At 33.7% G+C, this 25,243-nt stretch overlaps 1 protein-coding gene across 1 annotated transcript; it reads right to left on the reverse strand.

The window, feature by feature from the left end:
* Window positions 1-13,604: 13,604 nt before the first annotated feature.
* LOC105623913 lies at window positions 13,605-15,086 on the reverse strand. Its single transcript, XM_012205287.1, has 2 exons — window positions 14,898-15,086; window positions 13,605-14,195 (listed from the first exon to the last, which is right to left on the reverse strand). The coding sequence occupies exons 1-2, from the start codon at window positions 15,084-15,086 to the stop codon at window positions 13,605-13,607; spliced, it is 780 nt and encodes a 259-aa protein (XP_012060677.1).
* Between the last annotated feature and the right edge of the window lie 10,157 nt (window positions 15,087-25,243).

Consider the following 25,243-nt stretch of genomic DNA (forward strand, 5'->3'; position numbering starts at 1 on the left):
ACTACACACACACACACACACACACACTACACACACACACACACACACACACACACACTACACACACACACACACACACACACACACACACACACACACACACACACACACACACACACACACACACACACACACACTCGTTTATAAAAAATACGTGTATGCGTGTATATGTGCACACGCGTGTTCTTGTCTGACACTCAAATATCTATCTGATTTTTGTCTATCTGCATTCTCTAAGTACTGGTGTGAGTTCGTATCGAATAGTGATCTAGTTTTATAAACAGAAAGTACGAAAGGAATTATAGTGTTACGAGAGGCGAAACGGCAAAACGATCAACTATTTGCGCTCTTTCGAAATGTGTTTGCTCTCGGTAAGTCTTTTGTGAAAGTTCGCCAAAAATTCACTTTTCAAGTAACTACTCAAGTAACAATAGCAATGCTTATCTTTACAAAATTTATTCAAAGATTATCTTTTACAAAATTCAGAAATTAGAGAGTGAAAGAGAGAGAGAAAGGTTGTGCGTGCGTGCATGCGTGCATGCGTGTGTGTGTGTGTGTGTGTGTGTGTGTGTGTGGTGGTGGGGGGGAGGGAGGGGAGAGAGAGAGAGAGATGAAAATCTTTACATTTGATCACATTAGTTTGGAACAGAATCCCTCCATTCAGTATCTTATTAGTTCTCTTAGTGTTGCCTTGAATCAAATTGTGTAATATTTATATATAATATTCTTCTATATAATACTTATAGAGGTATACAGCTCGTGTTGCAGTTACTAATAATATAATTACGTTATCAAAATTACTGGCCGTGTAAATATTCACTTTATCACGTTATCAAAATTACTGACTATGTAAATATTCACTTTGAATTACATTTAGGATAAATATGTTTTTTTTTGCCGAATAATCACTAAATAAATAATTAAGCAGTGGAAAACTAGTTAATTATTTATACCAATGAGTTCTTGATTCTATTGAAAAGAATATAAAACGTGATCGAAGATATATTGTAATATGTTGAAAATGATCAAAGCAAATTTAATACTTAGTTTTTTAATTATACTTTAATATAATTCGTTAATGCAGTATAAATCGTTATTGCCTTTATTTTTAAAAGTATTATTGTGAAAATAGTCAATCAATTTAATATCAAAAAATGTATTTTAGCAAAGCGATACGCACATAAATTACAATAATAATTAGGTATGAAATATGTATATAGTTATGAAATATGAAATTACTTCAGTACATTTGATTTGATGTTTAAAGTTTAATGTTTTTAAGTTTTAAGTTTGATACTTTAGTATAAATATACTGAATGAAATTTTATATACATGTATTAAAGAGTTTGTTTTACTGACAGTAGGACTTACAAATGATTTATGTGCGTCGACATGTCATTACTACATTAATATCACGCGCGCGCACTCGCACGCACGCACGCACGCACGGACGCACGCACGCACGCACGCACGCACGCTGCCTTTATATTGTGCGCTCCAAAAATATAGTGCTCAGTAATTGATGATTGACAATTCGAGATTGATTGAACATGTTGGAATATCAATCATTTATGTCAATCGATTTTAAAAGATAATTTGAGCGTGAGATGTATCGCATTTTGTATTGTTATAGAAATGCAGGATTTTTTCTTATTTTGTTCGTGATTTTTTGGCTAAAATCTTACGAATACTATTTCATAAGCTCCATATTTGTTTAATATTCGTGTGATTTTTTTCTTATTTCCTCGACTGAAATTACTGCTTCGTGGACACCATTTTGAATCGATAGATGGCGATAAAGGAGAATTCGCTGCGCGTTCTGAAGGCTATACCTGAAATCGATTATATGATAGGTGCTTCGAGAATTGGAAAAAATGTTGGCATAAATGCTATGTGTGTGCGCGCGCGTATGGGAGAGGATTATTTTAAAAGGTATAAAATAAATTTGGAAGAATTTTCATATTTTGCGTTTTATTGGATCAGTCCCGGTACTTTTTGATTACAATAGTACAAATTTTGTAGAACGATTTTGTATAGGATTAGATATCTAAGTCTAATTCTAAAAATTTTACGATGTTTCTTTGAGTAATCTACTAATTTCCTTCGTAAGTACAGGTTGCAGAAATTTTATATCAAATGAATGTTATTATGACTTGATAGCTTAAGCGGTTATATTGGACAAAGGAATGGTGTATCAAGAAGACCTCAATTTTAAAGGTGATCCTAGACAGTCAATAATATTGTCAGTATTAACAAGTACTGACAATATTATTATTGATTGTATGTGATTAATATTGATGGATTGACATAGAACATTAATGTAGAATACTGACGTGATCTAGATTTTGATTCTTAGCATCAATATCGTTTTATTAGGATTTATGTCATAGTATACCACAATGCAATAGGAAATGCATGTAAACCTATTAGGTGTACAATTTTGCTTCCGCCGTTTTCCTAGGCTTTAGCGGTAAGTGATGATCGAAATAAATAGATCATACACGTCATACAATAAACTTGGGCATCTGTCAACATAACCCCATAGAAACATTAGTCGATTTGTGTCTGCATCATAAAGTTATCCTCGATTGAAAATGTCAGTTTACAAGCCAAATTCTCGTCATTTGCGGGAGGTTTTAATTTTTTGCTTCAATATGAAGAAATCTGCGGCTGAGGCTCATCGAATGCTCTCAAATACTTATGGTGAGGCCGCTATTGGTGAAAGAACGTGTCGTGAGTGGTTTTAACGCTTCAAGAACGGTGATTTTGACGTCCAAGGTCATGCTCTGTATTTGGTGGGACCAGCTCGTAGTGTATTATGAATTGTTAAAACCGACTGAAACAATCACAGGCGATCGATATCGAAAGCAATTGATGCGTTTGAGACGAGCATTGAAAGACAAATAAATATAACGCCGCAATACAACGAGAGACACGATAAAGTGATTTTGCAGCATGACAATGCTCGACCCCATGTTGTGAAAGTGGTCAAGACATATTTGGAAACGTTGAAATGGGAAATCCTACTCCACCTGCCGTATTCTCCAGACGTTGCTTCCTTTGACTATCACTTGTTTCGATCAATGGCACACGGCCTGGCTGACCAGTACTTCCGGTCTTATGAAGAAGTAAAAAATTGGATCGATTCGTGGATAGCCTCAAAAGATGACCAGTTTTTTCGACGCGGGATTCGTACGCTACCCGAAAGATGGGAGAAAGTAGTGATCAGCGATGGACAACACTTTGAATCATAAATGTATAACCAGTTTTTTACAATAAAGCCTCGAATTTCGGAAAAAAAACGGCGGAAGCAAAGTTGTACACCTAATAAAATGAAATATTATCCATACTGATATAAGCTTGCAGAAATATTAAAAATATTTATGCATATTATCAGTATTACTGGTTCAATATTATTGATAAGTATTATTATTGACTATGTATAAGATCACCTTAAAAAGTTTTATCATTTTCGGATAAATTCCACATTACAGACTAATATTAATGCGTATATTTTAATTCTGGAAATGGATTTTCAAATCTTGCAAAAAAATTAAATAATGCAATATTATTTTACGAAAATTGTATAATGTTGTATTTAATCGATAAAAAAAATCGATAGATACCTTTATAATCCTCTAAGACCCAGTTTCGATTAACACTTAATCGAGGTTCAACTTGTTTTTCATTTCTTTCCAATTTTAGAATTGGAAAGAGACAATAAGTTGAACCTCTGTTAAGAGTTATGGAACTGGCCCTTAGGGTGCAGGAGCGATGGCCGAATTTGATCGAAGTTGATAGTATATTTTTAAATTTCAAATTCAATAATAGCGACTTTCATTCATTTCTTATATTTTTTATATGTATATCGTTGTATCTCACTCAACATATTCATCCTTATGAATATGTATGAAACATATTGCAATGCCATCTTTTAGAAGATCGAACACCTACTGCTAGATACAATTATTACTTTATTTACCATTCCGAATCTTCGCTCAACATTTGTATACACTTTGCAGATTGATATAAATCTTTCTTTTTAAGCATAATAGTGTACTCTTCCCATTAATCCAGAATAGTATAAATCATGTTAAATGCAACAGTTTATGAGATATTTAATTGTTTACGATTTTTGTGCGTTTACGATTATGGTATATTATATATCTCCTACATAAACTCGAATAGTAAGAATAATAATAAATTCAGTAGAGATAGAATTTTATTGGAAAAAAATTATAAATTAGTATTTCTCTTCACGAAAATCTTTAAAAGGCTCAGAAAAGAAATGCGTATGTTTGAGATTCGAAACTTGTGAAGAAAATATGCGAAAAAATCGAATAGTTGCACGTTTTTCGCTTATAAAACGAAAGATATTGTATGGAAAAAAATTTGGTAAAGAAAATGTAGGTATTCGAAATAAGGATACGTGGAACATTAAAATCGATTTATTAGTTAAGAAAAAAATTTAAAAACACCGAAAAAGTCCTTTTTCTCGCTCTCTGTTCATTGAGATTTAAACGTAAAGCTTTGAAATTCTCGTAAAATGTAGCTCTCATAATGACAAAATCTAGCCCCGAACGAGTCTGAAATGTTCATTAATGTTTGCAAAAAGCCATTTGTTAACTAAAAACTCTGCGGAAAACTTAATTCTTTTATCGTTGAATCTCACAGCAATTTACAAAGGTGATTTTTGTTCTTCAAAAGTTGCACTATATAACATACACTATGTAACGTACACTTAATAACAAAACAATTTTTTGCAGTTAAACTATTATAAAACGACTTTGAAAAATGGTATCTTCTTTTCGTATAAAAAAATGGAATAATTCTGTTAATATCAAATAGCCATGCATTCGACATTTTTTAATGAATTTATTGTTAAAAAAAAGGTTACTCTCCGATTATTAGGAGCCGAGATAACAATTTTTTTTCAAAAAATCACTGTAGCTCTAATTTTTAAGCTAAAGAGTTCTGTCTGGCACCAATTTGTCAAGAAAGAATTGGAATTTTTTGCTACCAAAAAATTAAAAAAATTTTATTTAAAACCATTGGAAAAGTGAGGTACGCGAGAGTGGCAACGCACCGGGGCGAGTGAGGAAGCCGACGCACGATCGAGTAGAGAAGATCGGGCCGCTCGGTGACTTGCACGTATCTGATTTTATGCGTTAAAATTTGCTAAATTTACATTTTCTCACTAATAAATTGAAAATTGGACACTTTTTACAGTATATTAAATAAAGAAAATTGATGGAAATTGAATGGAATTATAAGTTACAAAATTGTTTTTGTGAATTTAATTGCAAATACAAATATGACATATAAACAAATAATAAGTAATTTGCCAAATGTTACCGTAACTGTTAAAGATATAACACTAACAACTTTCGCAAATATAAAAGTAAATTAGTGTTATAAGAGAAATATATTTATAATTATCTTTCTTCAACAGTCTAGGGAACATTTAGGGAACGTCAGATGACAGCTCTATGAGTTGAAAAAATATAAGTTTTTAACTTTTTTTTCGATTGTAGTGTAAAATCTATTGTAGCACTACTAAATTTTGCGTCTACTTTAATTCTGTAAAAGGATTTTTTATTTCAGTAAATTCGAAGATTCATATCGATCTTTAAAGTTCCGACAATTTGGTCATTCCAACATCCTCTTAAATATTAAAGAATGTTTTTCAATTACTTAACACATCTCAACACAAACGTACATAGGAATGCACAAAATGTAACTTTGTGCACGTTCAATTTGAATGGAATGTGTACGTTGTGCGATTGAGATCCGTTTCGGATAGAGTTAGATTAAGTATAGCTTTTTCTGTCTGTATTAAACAAAAAAAGTTGAAATGCCGGCCACTCAACGTTCTCCAATCTCATATATAGCCGCCGTAATCATAACATAATCGTCACTAGAAAATATAAGTTTATACAGCCGACTGAGTACAGATGTGTAGTGTAGTGTCGACAATAACGGACAATTGGAACGCAACTTGTCGCCGTGTGCACTAAAAGTGTCTAGGAATATTGCAATTGGAAAATATATATATATATATTTATAGCTTCTTCTACATCTACAGGCAAGTGTCTATTTAATCTATTTTTTTATTTAACCTTATTTATTTTATATTTTTTATTTAACCTTATTTATTTTATATTTTAATCTCATCATAAAAAAACTCTTTGACAAAGAAAATTTTTGTTGTTATCATTTATTTACTACTAATATCTTTATCTTACAATGTCTCATTGATTATTCGAGACAATTATTCGAGAATGTATAAAAATGGAAGAAATACGGAACACGTCAGTCGAAAATTTTATTATTCTATATTCAAAGATATGTTTCCGATTACTTATATTTGTTCAATTATTCTTTTCCGATTTGAACTAATAATTTAAGAAAATAACTTTTTGGAAGAAGAATAAATATAATTATTTATTGCACTTTTTTTAAATATTAAATACAATTATGATTTAGATTCATCGTCAGACTATCATTGAAATGTTTTTTTGGAAGTGTTCCACCACGTTACACGATATTAAAAACTTTGATATTGTATAAGATATTAAGACTATAAAAAGGTTACTCTATCTATAGTGTATTAAATATATTATAGAAAAATTTTATTCCATTTATTGGAAATTAAATAAATTGATGAAACTTTGATAAAATATATGTAACATTACGTTTATTTCTGTTTATAAAAATAATGAATAGAAAATTATAAATAGTGTATTTATTTTCTTATAATTTTTTAATTCAATTATTTCATTAAATTTAGAAATCTTTTAAGTTACTGAGGTACGAAAATCAACAAGTATAAGATATATAAAATTATATTCAAAATTAAAAAAAAATAATCCAAGCTTTTACAAAAACTCGTAATATTTCTTAAGTTACTGATTACAAATTTTGTACTAAAATTAACAAGTCAACAGAAAGTTGATTAGTATAATAATTAATGCAATATTTGATGGGAGAGAGACTAAACGTAAAATTTTTTGCAAAATAGGTTCGAGTTTTTTATCAGTTTAATATTGATTAATTACTAATAATTAATTTCAAATTATAATTTCTTAGTTTTAAAATATCACAAAGATGTAAAAAATATTTTATTCGTGACTATAAATAATTTTAGATTTTATATATTTTTTATATATTATTTTTAATCTAGGATCTAAGATTCAAGTAATATCATCGGGATAAGTAGTAATAATATAAGAAATGTTTATTTTTCTCAAAAATATTAATTGTATTGCATATTATATACTAATTACATATATTGTAATTAATTACATAATAAACTTTCTCGTTGAATCTTCATATGTCCATATAATACAGCAGCGTCTACAAAACAAAAGAAAGCGCAATTAATATAGACTGCATTCAGTTTGGACCATTATGCGTTGTGATTCATTATCACTTTCCTAGAAGTAATAAGTGATAAAGATAGAACATAAGGATTGAAGCGTATGAGTACCTATTCAAATCGAACCCAGTCAGAAGCGCTTTTTGAGGCTTTGCAAAAGATGCTGTGCTCTGTGGGATGTGACATGGAGCAAGTTGTACTATGAATTAATCACAGAAAAATATTACTTTTAGTCCCAATATAAAATTAAACATTCGCACTAATACGAAAAATGTCTACGGAAAGATTAAAAATTTTGAGAAAAATTTTATATATGAAAAGAAACTTAATTACGCAGGGTGTCCGAAAAATCGCCCGCAATATTTTGAGAAGAGATTCGGAACCTAAAAAGAAGAAAAAAAAGCTATATAAATAACTCCGGAAATAAGTCATTTCCGAGGTATAACCATTTTGTTGGCGATCTTGCGGCGTTCACGTTGGATTTGTAATGGCGCGGCTACGCGATCACCATCCAAGCGTTTCCCGCGGTATGATTGCTTCGAGGGCACGTGGTCGAGAAAAATGAGATTTTCTTTTTCCAAATTTTTATTGAATAGACCTCAAACGCGGGCGAATATGTTTTACAATGGATACGGAAAGGATCTTAGCGGTAGCGCGGTAATACCTTTCCACGAGACGAGACGCGTGCAGTCGACGAGACAGTTAGAACGGCCATGATGATCTGATAGTTTTTCGGTCGATTACGCGTGACGCATACATCACTTAGCAATCGATATCTCGTGAATTGATCGATTCTTTATCGATGTGATTAGACGATACAACTAGATGCTGTAAACGATAGGGGTACCGAACACCGCCCGCCTTGAAAGGGTTGACTTTCAATGTGACATACAAGCATGAGTTCGTCAGCGTAACATAAAACGCGAATTGCTCTGATACGATTTTATATCATATTTAGTCATTGCACTGAAAATCAACACGGATTAACATCTAAGTACGAAAGCGATATAATAAGTGAGAAACAATATAATAAATCATTCTTATTTAAAGGTAAAAAGAAGCTTGCGCGAGATACGATATAATCAGAAGGTAATAGCTAAAGACACTTAAACCTAAATGTTTGATAACGCATAGACTAGACTTAAATTGGTAATATTGATAGTTTAGACAGTGGCCTCACGTAGGAATGTGACCCTTGGCAGTCTTGATAGTTGCGGTGCGCGTCGGGATCAGGATGAACCTCCTGGACCCGCCCTATTGCCCACTGAAGCGAAGCTAGGTTCAACTGCCTTATGAGGCACAAGTTGATTGGTTGACAGCTGAATTCCCTTGTTAGCCATCCATTTAGTTCGGTTTGTAGAAAATGAAGATATTCATTACTTTACCTGCGCCAAAAATACTGCCGGATTTGCTCTACGCGTTGCCATCATAGTAGTCTATTTTCGTTGACGTCGCTCAAGTCAACACAAGGAAGACCATTCAAAGTCGTGCCAACCAAGAAATGTCCCTTAAGTACGCTAAGTCGTTAGAGTCGGCGCTTAATGATAAGAGGGGACGCGAAGAGGATCGCCTCAATTTCACAGAGGGTCGTTTGCATTTCTTCGAAGGTCAAAGCCTTGCCCATGATTCATGCCCACGAGTCATGTGGTATTTAGCAGATTTTACGACTGCTTCCCATAAATCTCCAAAATGAAGCAAAATGAGATGCATTAGGCGGGATGAAGCTGAAATTTCTAATTCGCGCAGAAAATTTTTAATCTCGGACTTGTGGATCATTATACATCGTATAATTCTTGAATTTATCTATAGGTGTACAACTTTGCTTCCGCCGTTTTCCTATAGATGGCTTTAGCGGTAAGTGGTGGTCGAAATAAATAGATCATAGACGTCATACAATAAATTTGGGCATCTGTCAACATAACCCCATAGAAACATTAGTCGATTTGTGTCTGCATCATAAAGTTATTCTCGATTGAAAATGTCAGTTTACGAGCCAAATTCTCGTCATTTGCGGGAGGTTTTAATTTTTTGCTTCAATATAAAGAAATCTGCGGCTGAGGGTCATCGAATGCTCTCAAATACTTATGGTGAGGCCGCTATTAGTGAAAGAACGTGTCGTGAGTGGTTTTAACGCTTCAAGAACGGTGATTTTGACGTCGAAGATCGGCACAGCGGTGGAAGAGAGAAGGTTTTTGAAGATGCAGAATTGGAGGCATTACTTGAGCAACATTCGTGTCAAAATCAAGAAGAATTGGCACGATCATTGGGAGTTCAACAAGCCATTTCAAAACGCCTCAAAGCCATGGGAATGATTCAGAAGCAAGGAAATTGGGTGCCGTATGAATTGAAGCCGAGAGATATTGAACAGCATTTGTTTGGTTGTGAACAGCTGCTTGAAAGGCAAAGACGGAAGGGATTTTTGCATCGCATTGTGACTGGGGACGAAAAATGAGTTCATTACGATAATCCCAAGCGCAGAAAATCATGGGGAGTTCCCGGCCATGCTTCCACGTCGACGGCCAAACCGAATATTCACGGCTCCAAGGTCATGCTCTGTATTTGGTGGGATCAGCTCGGCGTAGTGTATGAACTGTTAAAACCGACTGAAACAATCACAGGCGATCGGTATCGAACGCAATTGATGCGTTTGAGCCGAGCATTGAAAGATAAACGGCCGCAATACAACGAGAGACACGATAAAGTGATTTTGCAGCATGACAATGCTCGACCTCATGTTGCGAAAGTGGTCAAGACATACTTGGAAACGTTGAAATGGGAAGTCCTACCCCACCGCCGTATTCTTCAGACGTTGCTCCCTCTGACTATCACTTATTTCGATCAATGACACACGGCCTGGCTCCAGCACTTCCGGTCTTATGAAGAAGTAAAAAATTGGATCGATTCGTGGATAGCCTCAAAAGATGACTAGTTTTTTCGACGCGGGATTCGTACGCTACCCGAAAGATGGGAGAAAGTAGTGGCCAGTGATGAACAATATTTTGAATCATAAATGTATAACCAGTTTTTTACAATAAAGTCTCGAATTTCGGAAAAAAAACGGCGGAAGCAAAGTTGTAAATGAAGGTGGAGTCGTTATCTGAATACATGCGCGGGCCTACCCCTACGCGAAATGAATCGCTTAAAAGCGGCAATAAAGGCTTCGGACGTAAGGTCACTTATTAACTCTAGATGGACCGCTTTCGTGGCGAAGCGCACAAAAAGCGAAACGTACACTTTGTGACTCCGCGTGTTTCGACGCTTTTCCTCACGTAACAAGAATGGCCTGGCATAGTCTACACCGCAGCGAGAGAAAGGTCTAGAGACGTTAACTTGGCTGGTAATGAGCCCAGAGGCTGGTTAAAGCCTCTGATTGATTAGGTTTAGCCCTAAAACAGGTTACACATTTTTGTATTATTCCACGTACGGTGGATCTCAATGATAGCGGCCAAAAACGTTGGCGCACGAAAGCCATCGTGGCTTGCAAACCCGCGTGTAAGTTCACGCTCTATAATATGCTGAGTTAATATGTGTTTGCGTGGAGAATTGGATGACACGCATTGAACGCGAGATTTGAATTTTTTAACCTCCCGCCAACTCGCATTAGTCCGCTTAAGAATGGAGATAGCGACAAAATATCACTGGAAGCATTTACAATTTCGTTCTTGACTAGCGCTTGATATTCGCAATAGAACGCTCGCTGTTGCACCGTTCTGCAAAAATAATTTAAAGCGGTAGATGTTTCAACGGGGGACACGAGAGTAGATATCGTATACTCCCAGTGATCCTTGGATAATCTTATACAATACGCTATGATGCGGCATATTTTATTTAAATTGGAATACTTATTTAGCAAGTCGTCGATGATGCAAGGCTGGAAAGTGGAAGCGGCTACGCGGATTTTCTTTCGTTCGGGAAGATCATTGTCTAAACGCGGGAAGATACGGCCAGTGTTCTTCATCCCATTTTAGAAATTCAGAGCCATTTTACCACCTCTCAACATTATGTCATAGGGATTTAACCTTCGTAACAATCGGCAGGGTTGTCGGAAGATGGGACATGACGCCAGCGTTTGATTTCTGTTAGGCGCTGAATTTTACCCACCCTGTTTGCCACAAGAACTGACCACCGCCGTAAGGGGGAGATTACCCAGTTTAATGCAGTCGTTGAGTTCGATCATAGATAAGTCGGGCATTGCGAGAGCTTCAAAGACTTTCTAACCTTGTTGATTAAGCGCGCCAATAGTAATGCGGCCGATAGCTCTAATCGCGATAGTGAGATGATCTTGAGCGGTGCGAGACTTTGAGCACAGTAACTTGGAGTGATGATTGTTGATATCGAGCTTGGCGCGAATGTATATGCAGGTTCCGAATGCGCGTTGGCTGGCGTCGCAAAATCCGCACTTCCACGATTGGGCATTGAGTTTAACGCATCGAGGAATTCTTAGTTGATTCAAATCACTCATCTGTGTTCTGAAGGCAATCCAACGTGTGTGGATGTCCTGAGGAACGGACTCGTCCCATTGGATGGCCAATTGCCACAAATCTTGCAAGATGATTTTTGTGATCACAATGACCGGACCTAGAAGGCCCAGAGGATCGAATAATTTAGTGTCCTCAGAAAGTATAACCCATTTTGATACAACGTGAGTTCCTGTATCAAGTTTGCAGAGAAATTGAAACGTATCCTGGCACTGATTCCATTGCATGCCCAGAATACATGAGTCCGTAGCGTTATCTCTGATAATGATTGGCACATGGTCTCAATTGTCTATCTCCAATAGTTCAGAGCAGTTCTCGAGACCCATTTGCTTAACTCGAATGCTCCTAATTTTAATGGCTGAATAGGTTTCATGAATTAATTTTAATTCGTCGACTGTATCCGCTCCGGTGAGCATGTCATCGACGTAAAAATCCCGAAGGACGCATGCTCAACCGCGAGTGAATTGATGAGCGTGCTGCTCAGCCAAATGCTTAAGGCATCTGGTGGCCAGAAATGACACGGAAGCTGTACCGTAGGTGACGGTAGTGAGTTCGTATCGACATTAGCAGAGAGATCGTCGCGCCAGAGAATTCTCTGCAGGCGCGTCTGGGACGGATGCACTAAAATCTGTCGATACATTTTTATGATGTCAGCGGTGATGATATAATTGAAAAAACGGAAGCGCATTAAAATTGAAATCAAATCTTGTTTAACGGTAGGTTCCATTAGAAGCGCATCGTTTAACGATACGTCGGAATTGCTGCGACAAAATGCATCGAATACAATACGGATTTTCGATGCTTGCCCGACCGTTTTGAAGACGCAATGGTGGGGAAGATAAAAGGATATTGTTTCTTCCGCAATGGGTGGCTCCATGCGTCGCATGTGTCCCAGCGATAAATATTCGTCGAGAAACGCCACGTATTGAATTTTAAGCGTAGGATCGCGCTTGAAACGTCTCTCCATTGCTCAATTGCTTCAGAGTAGACTCACGCGAATCGCCAATGTTATTTAACATTTGCTCTTTGATTGGAAGCTTGACTGTGTATCTATCCTGAGAATTTTGAAATACGTTGTCTAAAAAATGACGCTCGCAAATGTTTTCCTCCATTGTGTAATTGTCCGGTTGCGCGGAGATGTCGTCCATTTGCCAGGCGTGACTGACATGTTCGTGTAATTCCACATTGGTTACGCGTGAAACGAGTGAATCTTTGAGGCGATCGATATAGTGCTGCTCAAACGACCTGCCAAAATCCAGCCCAATCCCATTTTTTGAAGAGTTGGGTGCTTGTCTGAAGACTTGACTTGACCAATGCATATCAGATTTCAAAACAACTCCAATCCGATTAAAAGATCAATATCCGACATATGTGAAATTGCGGATCAGCTAAACGAATGCGCGGAAAATTAAATTTGTCCCGCGCCGAAGAAACCGGAATTTTATCAGTAATCTGATTAGTAATGATGCATTCGATAGCCGCGGTGTACGAGTTGAGTCGCGATTGTAATTTGATTCTAACCCGTGATTGGACGAGGTTACCGTGCCATTGACGTCGGAGATCGAGACATTTAATGGACGTTTCTAAACCGAAAGCTTCCACAAATTTCTTGGCTACGAAGTTCGCTTGCGATCCGCAATCCGATAAAGCTCGACACGCGCTGCGCGAGCCATCGCTGTCACAGACGAGCACAACTGCAGTCGAAAGCATGACTTGTTCGCTATTAAATGATTCTGAGGCATAATTCGCTAGGAGGAGGGAGGAGTTGTCTTAGGTGCAACTTCCTTATCGATATTGTTAGTCGATGGGTCCGCGGCTGAGGGTATATGAAGTTTATTGTGCTTTGCCTGGCAGACCTTGCATTGACCAGAAATGCATTTACTTGATGCATGAGAAGAGCGCAAGCAATTGACGCAAAGTTTGCGACTGCGAATTTCCGCGGCCCTTTGTGATACTGGAAGTGCCATGAAGTTTTTGCAATAATAAATGACGTGTTGTCCTTGACAGAAGTTGCATTTAGGTTTAACGGTCGCGCACAACGATGACCGCTTAACATTTGGCTGCGATTTTGCATCGACCTTCTTCGCGGAAGTGAAGCTAGCTCTTATGGTATGCTCGAGCACCTGACATCGATCAGCGATAAAATTTAACAGCTGTTTAAGCGACGGCTCGTTGCCCGTTAAGGAGGTTCGCCACTCGCGTAACGTCAGTGAGTCAAGTTTAAAGGTTAGAAGAGGAACGAGAAGATCATCCCAATGCATCGTGGGACGCTTCAATGCTTGAAGAGTGTGCAAATGTTTCGTGGCGCTGTCTGAGAGTTTTTTGAGATTGCATTTTCCCTTGTCATGGTCGGCAAATCGAATATGGCATTGACGTGAGTTTGATGACAATCACGCGCTTGTTGTCATATCGCTCCCTGAGAATTGATCACGCAACATCGTAATTAGCGTCCGACAATTCTAATGAACTGATTACAGCGCCGGTGAGTGACGCTCGTAGATACTGAAATCTTTGCGTATTTGAGAGCGAGGTGTGGAATGGATAACCGAGTGAATGTATCGAAAAACGAGAACCATTCATCATATTTGCCGGAAAATGTCGATAATTTAGCTTAGGCATCTGAATGTGCGTACTACTATCTGAATCGCGAACACTTGAAGAGGAGAAAAGATAAACGTTCGCAATGTCGGCGAAGGGGAAATGAGCTCGCGGATCCTATCGGATAACAGAATGTTTCCTCGAAGCCGTCTCGATCGCAGCCTTCCGACTCATCTAATGATTCTAGATGCGATTGCACATCGTTATATTTCGCAATAGTGCTCGAGTTTCGCCTTCCGCTCTTCGAGTTGAGCCACTATTGACGGGCTAATGGCGGTGACTGATTCTACATAAGTTCTGATACGTGTCCTTTATGGTCGTGCGCTGTCGTTTAAGTATCGTCGCTTCTGATTGATCGACCATTCTTGAATGCAAATGCGAACGCGTACACGCAACGCGGCGGAGGGAACTTGATTGGCAACGGAGACAATGGTCTTCCTTACCTTGTTACGCACGCAATTAATCCTAGGAGGGGATGCGATAGATGCTAGATGTTTTCCAATCGAACGTTGTTGGACGGAAACGTTCCTCTCGCAGATGTTGCGCCGTTGAGGGATGACTTCCGTTGCACGTCTGGATTGGGCCTTGTTTTCCGTCGATAAGATTCTGCCCGCAAAACGTTGATTCTCCATCAGGATATGACGTAATATGAGCCGGGCTGCATCTCTGATGCTTAGACACGGGCTTTGCGACTGTTTTATGAACTGTGTGCTGCCGCTGATGCTTGCACTAATTACTGCGACGTTTGTCCTGTCTCGATGAGATACCCTTGTCTGACTGCCAAATTGCTGCTCGCCACTTCATTGAGGCCAAATACTTGACAGAATCCGGCTCGAAGGACCAAAGAAATGTTGGTGATCTTGCGGCGTTCACGTTGGATTTGTAATAGCGCGGCCACGCGATCACCGTCTAAGCGTTTCTCGCGGTATGATTACTTCGAGGGCACTTGGTTGAGAAAAATAAAATTTTCTCTGCTTTCCAAATTTTTATTGAATAGACTTCAAACGCGGGCGAACGTGTTTTATAATGGATACGGAAAGGATGTTAGCGCAGTAATACTTTCCACGAGACGAAACGTGTGCAGTCGACGAGACAGTTAGAGCGGCTATGATGATAGTTTTTCGGTCGATTACGCATGACGCGTCGCTTAGCAATCGACATCTCGTGGATTGATCGATTATTTATCGATGTGTTGATTAGACGATACAACTAAACGCCGTAAACGATAGGGGTACCGATCATTTATGTTAAAAAATTGTAATTTTAATCACAATCATAATTTATTTCAGTGTTTAACATAAATAACTACATTTTCGGACTATTTTGACATTACTCAGGATGCACGTGGAAGCATTCCTCTAATAAAGTAAAAAAATTTTTAAATAAAAAAAATAAAAAGAGAGGGCTGCCAAGCAGACTATATCTTACATAATTATATTTTTTTTAACATAACAAAGGTAATTCGAAAAATTTTCCTGATTTATGTATAGCCTTTTTTCCTTCTTTTTGGATCCTGAATCATTCCCCGAAGATTGCGGGCGATTTTCTGGACATCCTGTATATGTATACACTGGAAAAAATATTTGTATGAAATTACATGATTATGCTATTTTTTTTTTCGATCCAACATAATCATGTAATATTGCAGTCCACACGGAAAATTACAGATCACATGAATTTCATATGCAATATGTATTTTTGAAATTCTATTGAATATAGAATTTTACATAGAAAATAATATCTTTAAAATAAAATAACGTTAAGAACATGCGCACAATATTTTGGTAATATATATGACTCACTTATATGAAGTTAGGCCCCCACTTTTAGAATTAATGTATTTTAAGAATTGTGTTGAATTGTGTTAGATTTTGCAGCATTAATGCCCGAATTTATTATATATATTAATATAAATCGTAATATGAAGAATACGTTGAAAAATGGAAAAAAAAGGTTTTTGGTCAGCCTCCTTGATTAGGCTAATGCAGTTCAAAGTAAAGAGATCCAACTGTCCTCCGATTTTAAAAAGTTTTTATTGTAGTATGTTATTCTCCAAACAAAAATAAGCGACACGTATTTTTTTATTATACAAAGTGCGATATACAAAGTGTTTTTAAGGGATGAAACACCATTTAGAAAAAAATCAGTTTTTCTCTTTCGAAGCGAATATCGGAGCTGTAAAAAATAGAAAAAAATTTTCAGAATGATTGAAATGGCATTAAGAGTACTCTAGAACTATAATAAAAAAATTATTTTCTTTATAAATAAATAATTTTTATTATAAATAAAAATTAAAAAAAATTTTATTATAATTCTAAAGTACTCTTAAAGCCATTCAATTTTCATTCTGAAAATTTTTTTTATCTCTTACAGTTCCGGTGATATTTGCTTCGAAAGAGAAAAATTTTTTTTCAAAGAGTGTTTACTATCTAAAAGTGCGTAACTACAAATCCAATTTAGTCTCGGTCCACAATCTTGCTTTAAGAGACCTTAAAATCATAAGTCGAAAGAAAGTAAGTGACAATAATTTCTATTTTTAAACTGTTTTTGCACAGTCTTTAGGCTTTATAACTATTAGACTTAAATGAATTGAGCAAAACCTAATTCTTACGGCCTAAAAATATAAGTTACAACTTACAGCTTACAGCTTCATAAAGCAAAATTGTGAACTTATAGACAAAAAAGACAAGCGCGAAAAGCTGCACAAGAGCAAGTGCTTTTAATATAAAATTGTACTAAAAAATCTGAAAGTGCTGACTTGTGCTAGTCTAGCATAAGATATGCAGTTTTAGACCATTTAAATAACTGATTCGAATGTAAATGTTAGTTATAATCAGATTTGTCAAAAATTATTTTTTAGGTTTGTTTTTTGTTTTTGTACGAGCATTGCACTAAAACTGAACTAAACTGAACTGAACTATTGCAATTCAGAACTAACGAATAAGCGTGCAGGCATGAAAAATTTCTAATGCAAAATAAAAATGGCGTCTTATATTATTTATATAGAAGTATTCGTGTGATAAAGATGAAAGTACTAATGTTTTACAATTTCACCATTAAGAATATTCTTCATTAAAGATAATGATATGGTACAAAATATTTTTGTATGCAAATATTTTTGTATGCTATCATTTATATATTTTTATGATTTTATAAATAAAAATGTAAACTTGTAAACTCTCATTTTATTTACTAAGATCTGTTTTTTGTGGCTGTCTAGTGTACATTGGTGCTTGCACTGATTCCAGATCTAGTGCAGCCAGTTCAGAACTCATGCATTGAATTCTGTTGTACTGGAACAAAAAACAGTGTCGCTATTTTGGGAATAGAAAATGTTTTAATGTACATTTTTGAACTAGCGCAACCAGTATAGAGACAGAAAACAAATTTTTTCTCATAATTTCTGTTGTTATAATTATTTAATACTTTAGCACAATGTTAGTATCACCCGGTACAATTTAAAAAATTGGATAATGGAAAAAATGCAAAGTGGGGGCTGATAAAAAAAATGTTTTTTTTATTTTTTAACGTATTCTTCATGTTACAATATTAATATTCGAGTACAATGCAGCAAACCTTAATACAATTCAATACAATTTTTAAAATACATTAATTCTAAAAGTAAAAAAATTGCTCGAAAATAGTAACGCATAAATCGAAGATATATTTTGCATAATTAGATAACGCACAATTTTTGCAATTTTAAACGATTTAGGGATGAATATGGCTGTTTACTCCAAGAGGGAGGGATGCAATGCAAAAATTAAAAATTATGTGAATATAAAAGCGCATAAATCCTGTGTATTTAATTTTTCAAATTCATTGTTATTAACACGTGAAGGACTAACTGATAATCTACTCAATCCCCTCAGAAAAACATTTTTTTCAGCAAAACAAAATGAGTGCAAAAATTTTTTCTTACGGACTTTTGAAAGCGCATAAATAGCGCATTATTATATAATTTATTAATTAAGATTTGTGTTAAGTAGGGGGAGGGGAGGGGAGGGGGAGAGAGAGCAGCTAGGGCAGCAAATGTCTTCGTATAGATATATGAATCTATAGAAAATATTTTGTATCATATATGGTTTCATATACTAATTATTATATGTGCATTCAATGTTAAATGTATAAGAATTAAATTTAGATATAAGAAAGACATTATTTTTAATTTTTAATCTACATTACTTTTTTAATTATTCTTATGTAGAATTAATTTATAGTTTTAAATACAATTTATGAATTACAACATTACATATTACATGTTTTATAAATTTTTGAAAACGTATATACAGTATCGACTGGATTTGAATCTATGATTTCTATGGAAATGGAAACATTCTAATTGTGAGCTAAATTAAAAAATCGCTCATTGAAAAAATATTTACATGATTATACTGAATTTTTTCCGATCTTACTTGCATAATCATGTAATGTTCTAATCCATATGGAAAATTATAGATTATATTAACATTACATGCAATATATTTTTGGGATTCCATTGAACATGGAATTTTACAAAATGTAAAATATAAAGGCAACCAGACTTAGCCATTTTGCTTCGCCATTGTTTTTCAATGTAGTTAAGTTTATAGTTTCTGATTAGCAATAATCGCACAATGTAAAATTCCATTTTTACTTAATTTTGTACACACTTTCAAAAAGAATTTCTAACATCGAAAAAAAATATTCTAGACGTATTTAATTTTAGCTCAACTGTAAACAGTATAACAATATAAATTGTAAAAATATATTATGACTTTATTAAAATTAAATAAATAATACTAGTTTACAGCAAAAATTACTTTTGACCGGTCTACGTGTCTCTTATAAATTTTTGAATGCTGAAAACGATGCCGAAAGCGAAAAAATTCTAATACGTCAGATTTCCAAGATAATTGAGGTTTAATACTTAAAAAATTTTTTTGCAGTATTTGATATTTTTTTATAAAGAATTTTTTATTAACGTTTTATTATCTTAAAATTTCAATCAGGAGTCATGAATTGTTTATCCCCTATAAAATGCATTTTTTTTTCAATATCTTTTTATAAGTCATTTTATAAGCGATTAAAGATAGGAGCTATTTTGAATATGGAGGCTCCGGCAAGGTCATATGCGCATGCGGGATCGGCGGTCTCGGTTGTCTAGCATTGAATGGTAGTGGGAGTAAACTATGGTATATAAAGCGAGAACATGAGCATCAGTTTAGAAATCAGCTGGATTGCATATGCATTTAAATCCAAGTACTGAATTAAAGAGTTCTGCTATGAAAAAAATTATGCGAGATATAAAATTAAGAAAATCTCTCTTGTATATATTGTTATGACCCAAATAAGTCATACCCAAAATATACGTCTGCAGAATTTCTGCAGACCAGTAGTTAAAACATTACAAATCAAGTCACCTACTTTTGATTTCAAAACCGATGATATACTTTAAAAACAATCACGTATTAATTCGACCTAATTTGTAAATATAAAAGCGTAAGCCACGAGTACGGGACCGTTCCGAAAAGTCAGGAAAACACTATTGTGAGAATCTCCGTTACTGCAAGTGCTACTGCGAGATGTCGTAAGATTATAACACATCGAGTCATAAGTGGAAATATAACTTCTTACATCACGGACATTGGCCTATATTAATTAAAAGATCTCGAGCCCTTATTAAACAACACTGCCACATCCAATCTGTGATTCCGCCACGCCCTGAACGGTACCTTGATGATATGACTGGTTAACAGCTGATTCGTAAATTCTATAAATGGTGCCCGGAGCGGCACCTTTGCACCCTGAGCGGTACAACATATATATAAATTAAAAAACATAAAATTCTTTGCAAAAACATAAAATTTATTTTGTAAGCTTGTTTAATAATAAAATAATTATGTCTCCGAGAAATTCATGTAAGAATAAAGTTAATAAATTTTGTCATGTGTGTAGCTGTTCGACGTCAAGAAATATCGAAATAATATAACTGAATATCTTAAACAGAATTATATAAATGTTACGGTTTTCCTATGCCAAATTTATTTAGATAAATCTTATTTAGATAAACCTGGGTACCTAATATAATATGCAATAATTGCGCTACTAGTTGAAGCTACAAGATAAAAATAATAAAGAAATTCTTCGTTTTTCAACACTAACAATAGGGCGAGAACAGAAGAATTACGATTGCTACTTTTGCTTAACGTACACAATTTCAATGCTCAAAATAAAAACAAAATAATATATCCTACTGTTACTTTTAGTAAATCCACTAGTAATTAATTCCAAAAGTACATCACCACAATTACAAAATGCCCTCGAAGACATATAATTAGTAATGAAATGATGAAATTACGAACATAGACGACATTACAAATAATGATGATGAAATTTTATTTTCAGATAAAATTGACAGTGAGAAATCTATGACGCCAAAATCTTTAAATCAGAAGGAACTGAATTTTAGTTCATGATTGTAATCTTTCTAAATTGTAATCTTTCTAAAAGGTGTCTGAATTGTTGATTTTAAGACTAAAAGAAAGAAATCTTGTAACTTCTGAAACTAAAATAACTTTTTACAGGTATCGAGAACAAAATTTTTTGAAATATTTTTCTGAAGAAGATTCTTTTGTTTATTGTTCTGATATTAGAAGTTTGATAAATGAGATAAAATTAGAATATTATATATATATATATGTATATATATATAAAAGAATGGAGGCTGAAGAATGGAGACTGTTTATCGATTTCTCAAAAAAAAGTTTAAAGGCAGTTTTATTGCATAATGGCAACAAATATGCTATGGTACCAATTCAATAAAGATAAAGGAAAATTATAACAGTTTAAAAAAAGTTCTATAAAAAATTAAGTATTCAGAATAAGTGGCTGATTTGTAGTGTTTTCAAAGTTTTGTATATGATTTTAGGACAGCAATCAGAATACAAAATTTCTGTGTTATCTTTGCGAATGGAATAGTCGTGCAAAACATTTGTACTGGATCAAAAAAGAATGGCCAGCAAGAAATGAAATGAGAATTGGAGAAAAAAATATAAAACATTATAATTTAAAAAACTCCAAAAAATAGTTTTATTGCCTACATTACGTATCAAAATCGACTTGATGAAACAAGTTGTTATTAAATAAGAAAAATAAAAGTTTTTAGTATTTAATTAGTAAGTTTCCAAAATTGTCAAGCGCAAAAATAAAGGAAGGTATCTTTGATGGTCTGCAAATTAGATTTTTAATGAGAGATAACAACTTTCTCGAATCAATGAACACGGAAAAAGAAGCTTAGCTCAGTTTTAAAGACGTTATTCAAAATTTGTTAGGAAACAAAAAAAGTGAAAACTACAAACAAATAGTTGATGCTTATTCAATTTCGTGAACTAGAATGTTTAATGAATTTGAAAGTTCATTTCTTGTATGCTCATTTTGACAAGTTTCCTAAAAATCTCGAAGACTACAACGAAGAGCAGAGTAAATGATTTCATCAGGATTTGCAAGAAATGGAGAGAATGTATTATTGAAATATGCATGTTAGCAGACTATTGTTAGTATCAGACAGACACAATGTACAGAACAACTTATAGTAGAAAATCAATAAAAAGATCGTTTAATGAAAAAAAAAAATGTTAAAGTAATAAAAAAAATAAGAATAATAATTTTTTTATTTAATTTTTAAATTATGATATATTTATTTCTTTGTAAAATTGCCAATTCTATTTTTATTTTATTACTCCTTGGGCAGAGATTTCATACCATGTTTTTATTTTTTGTTCTTAATCTTCCATTGAAAATGGGAAATTCGGTGCTGAAGTGATACGTTCGCGTAATATAGAATGAGTAAACTAAACGTTCATTTTAAAATAACAACGCGTATACACATACACATAGAAAGAGAGTGGGAGAGGGGAGAAGAAAGAAAGGGGAAGAGAGAAAAAGGGGAGAGAAAAAGTTGTTTTATGAAAGATATGTACTTGCATATTACAAATTGCATTTTATTCTCAAGCAACTAATGAAAAGTATTTTCATTACACCAGTAGGTTAGTGTCATAATTCTGTGTATAAAAGTATTAAGATACAATTATCAAAATGTGATCCTAAGAAATTAATCCGTATGCACATATGATGCTGCCGGAATCCCCATTTCAAAATAGCTCCTATCTTTAATCGTTCATAACATAGCTAAAAAGTAAGGTATTGAAATAAAAAAAAAATGCATTTTATAGAGAATGAACAATACATTCATGACTCTTGATCGAATTTTAAGATAATGTTAACCTTCTTTATAAAAATATCAAATATCGCAAAAAAAGCTATTTTTTAAGTATTAAACCTCAATTATCTAGAAATCTGACTAGAATTTTTTCGCTTGTGGCATCGTTTTCAGCATCCAAAAAGCTATAAGAGATGTAGTCCGGTCAAAAGAAATTGCAAAAAAAAGTTTTTTGTAAACTAATTTTTATTTTATTCCCTTGAATAAAATAAGATCAACATCTTGTCTTGCGATGAGTATAACATATATGAATTTAGGTTCATGTATTCTTATGTTTAGAATAAGTCTATTTAGTGTTATATACGTGCTATAGCATCATGACAGCGAAGCTTTCGTAGTGAAGGTAAGAGACACATGGGACAAGAACTCAGGATCTCTCAAGTTCTGGCCAAGCTCAGTTTTTCGTTGCCGAAAAATGTAACCTAAATTTTTCTATTAAGAAAATTAATGAAATAACATTAAGAATTCTTTATTCTAGATTTTAGAATTTTTTATTTAAGAAGAGAATATTCTTTTCTGAAAAATAAATATGATTGGCTCTATATCGAACTTATTTTATTCTATATCGAGGGATAATAGCATTGAAGATAGAAATCTTTTCTGTGAATGTAATTTTGCATAAAATTGCTTGAAAACTGTTTTTTTTTCAGTTGTACAAATACTACTTAAAAGTACAAATTATTTTTATATAAAAATAGTGCTTTCATATATATTTTATCATTAATGTTATATTTACTTTAAATAATGGAAAAAAATTTCTAGTCATATTTAATTAAATAGTTTTCCAGTTATAATCAAATAATTTCCATGTAAAATTACATGGGCTTTTTCAGTGTAGATGCTTATTTGTTACTCAAATGACAATATATAAAAATTGAGATTAAAATTACGAAAAATTATAAAAATTATTTACGTATAGTTTTCAACAATTTCTTATACAAATACAAATACGCTCGATAATGATGCGCGCGTTTCTCCCAATAAACGAGAATGAAATAAGAATAAAATAAAATGAATTGAAAATTGCAATTTATTTATTCAAGTTTAATTTATTCAAGTTTGCGCTTTAGAGTCTCGGAGCTGGATTGAAATGAATTAAAATGAATTAATATCTGAGGATATAAAATCTGAAGGTATAAAATCTGAAGGTGATAAAATTATTTATTAAAACACTCTTCCTTCATCTACTTTAATTTTCATTAAATTAGGCTCATTTGATGCATTTTTATGTAAAAAGAATCTGGTAAAAAAAAATGTCGCTCTGCCCTGAGAATCGAGATATTAAAATTGTTAATCGAGACATTAAAGTTGACGATTATTCAAGTTAAAAATCTGTCACTGCCAAAATACTGCGACATGAGCATGCATGCACTATAATTACACGTGTAACATCAATTCCTAAATATCCTCTGCCAAATTCTTTGTTTTATAAATATAAATTTTCTGCTTTAAAAAACAAATTCTCTGCTTATGCATATTCATGGCTAACTCATTTCCGACATATTTTGGACTCAAATGGATAGAAATATAAAGTGTGCTATTCATATATCATATATCATATATCATATATCATATATATATATATTGAATTTAGATATATTCATGTCCATATTATATTATTTTTGGATTTAAGGAGATCTTAAAACGAAGCTCGAACTCTGACGAAGTCACTAGAAGTCGCTATTTTTCCATAATGATACACGCAGTTGCACATTCGTGTCAATTTTCGTATAACAAATTCGTCGCGATAAAATCGCGTCTAAGTCTAATTCTAAAAATTCGACGTTATTTGTTCGTGCAAACTATGTGTTTGTGGATTACTATTTCGTAAGTATAGGTTGCAAAACTTTCGTATTAAAAATAATGTCACGACTTGACACGCCATTGGCTTGAGACGCCATATTACACTAAGAAATGATAAAAAAATCAATTTCGAAATTTTTGATCTCGGCATAAATTCCATTTCACAAACACGTACATGCGTATACTTTAAGTCTGGAAAAGGATTTTCGAATCTGTGAAAGAGAAAAAAGTATTTGTTATAAAAAAAAATTATATGATTTAATCGGTAAAACAGACGGCTTTCGGATCTTAAATGGATTCGAAAAATCAAAAGTGCGAATTCGGAAATGTTGAAATGAATTCATTTTACTTCATTCTCGTTTGCAGGATAATTATAAAATTTAATTATAACCTTCAAGTTTTCTTTCTTTGTTCTGTTAAAACAATATATCCAACAATATATTTTCGAATTAAATAGAATGTTTTAAGTATGCTGCAGTTGTTACATATGGTGTACTTATAGCATAGCTATTAATTTAATATTAATTTATGTTAAATCAATTTTTTTATAATTTAATTTTAAATAAATTCTTTTATGAATTAATATCATAAATTTCTCTTCTCCAAATTGTATAATATAATAGCATATCTGAAGTAAAAATCGCATTGGGATAGAAATTACTAGATACGATTATTTTTATTATATAATTTTTATTATAGAATTTTTAAAATTCTCTCTCTCTCTCT

The sequence above is a fragment of the Atta cephalotes genome (assembly GCF_000143395.1).
Source record: "Atta cephalotes unplaced genomic scaffold scaffold00002, whole genome shotgun sequence".
Classification (NCBI taxonomy): domain Eukaryota; kingdom Metazoa; phylum Arthropoda; class Insecta; order Hymenoptera; family Formicidae; genus Atta; species Atta cephalotes.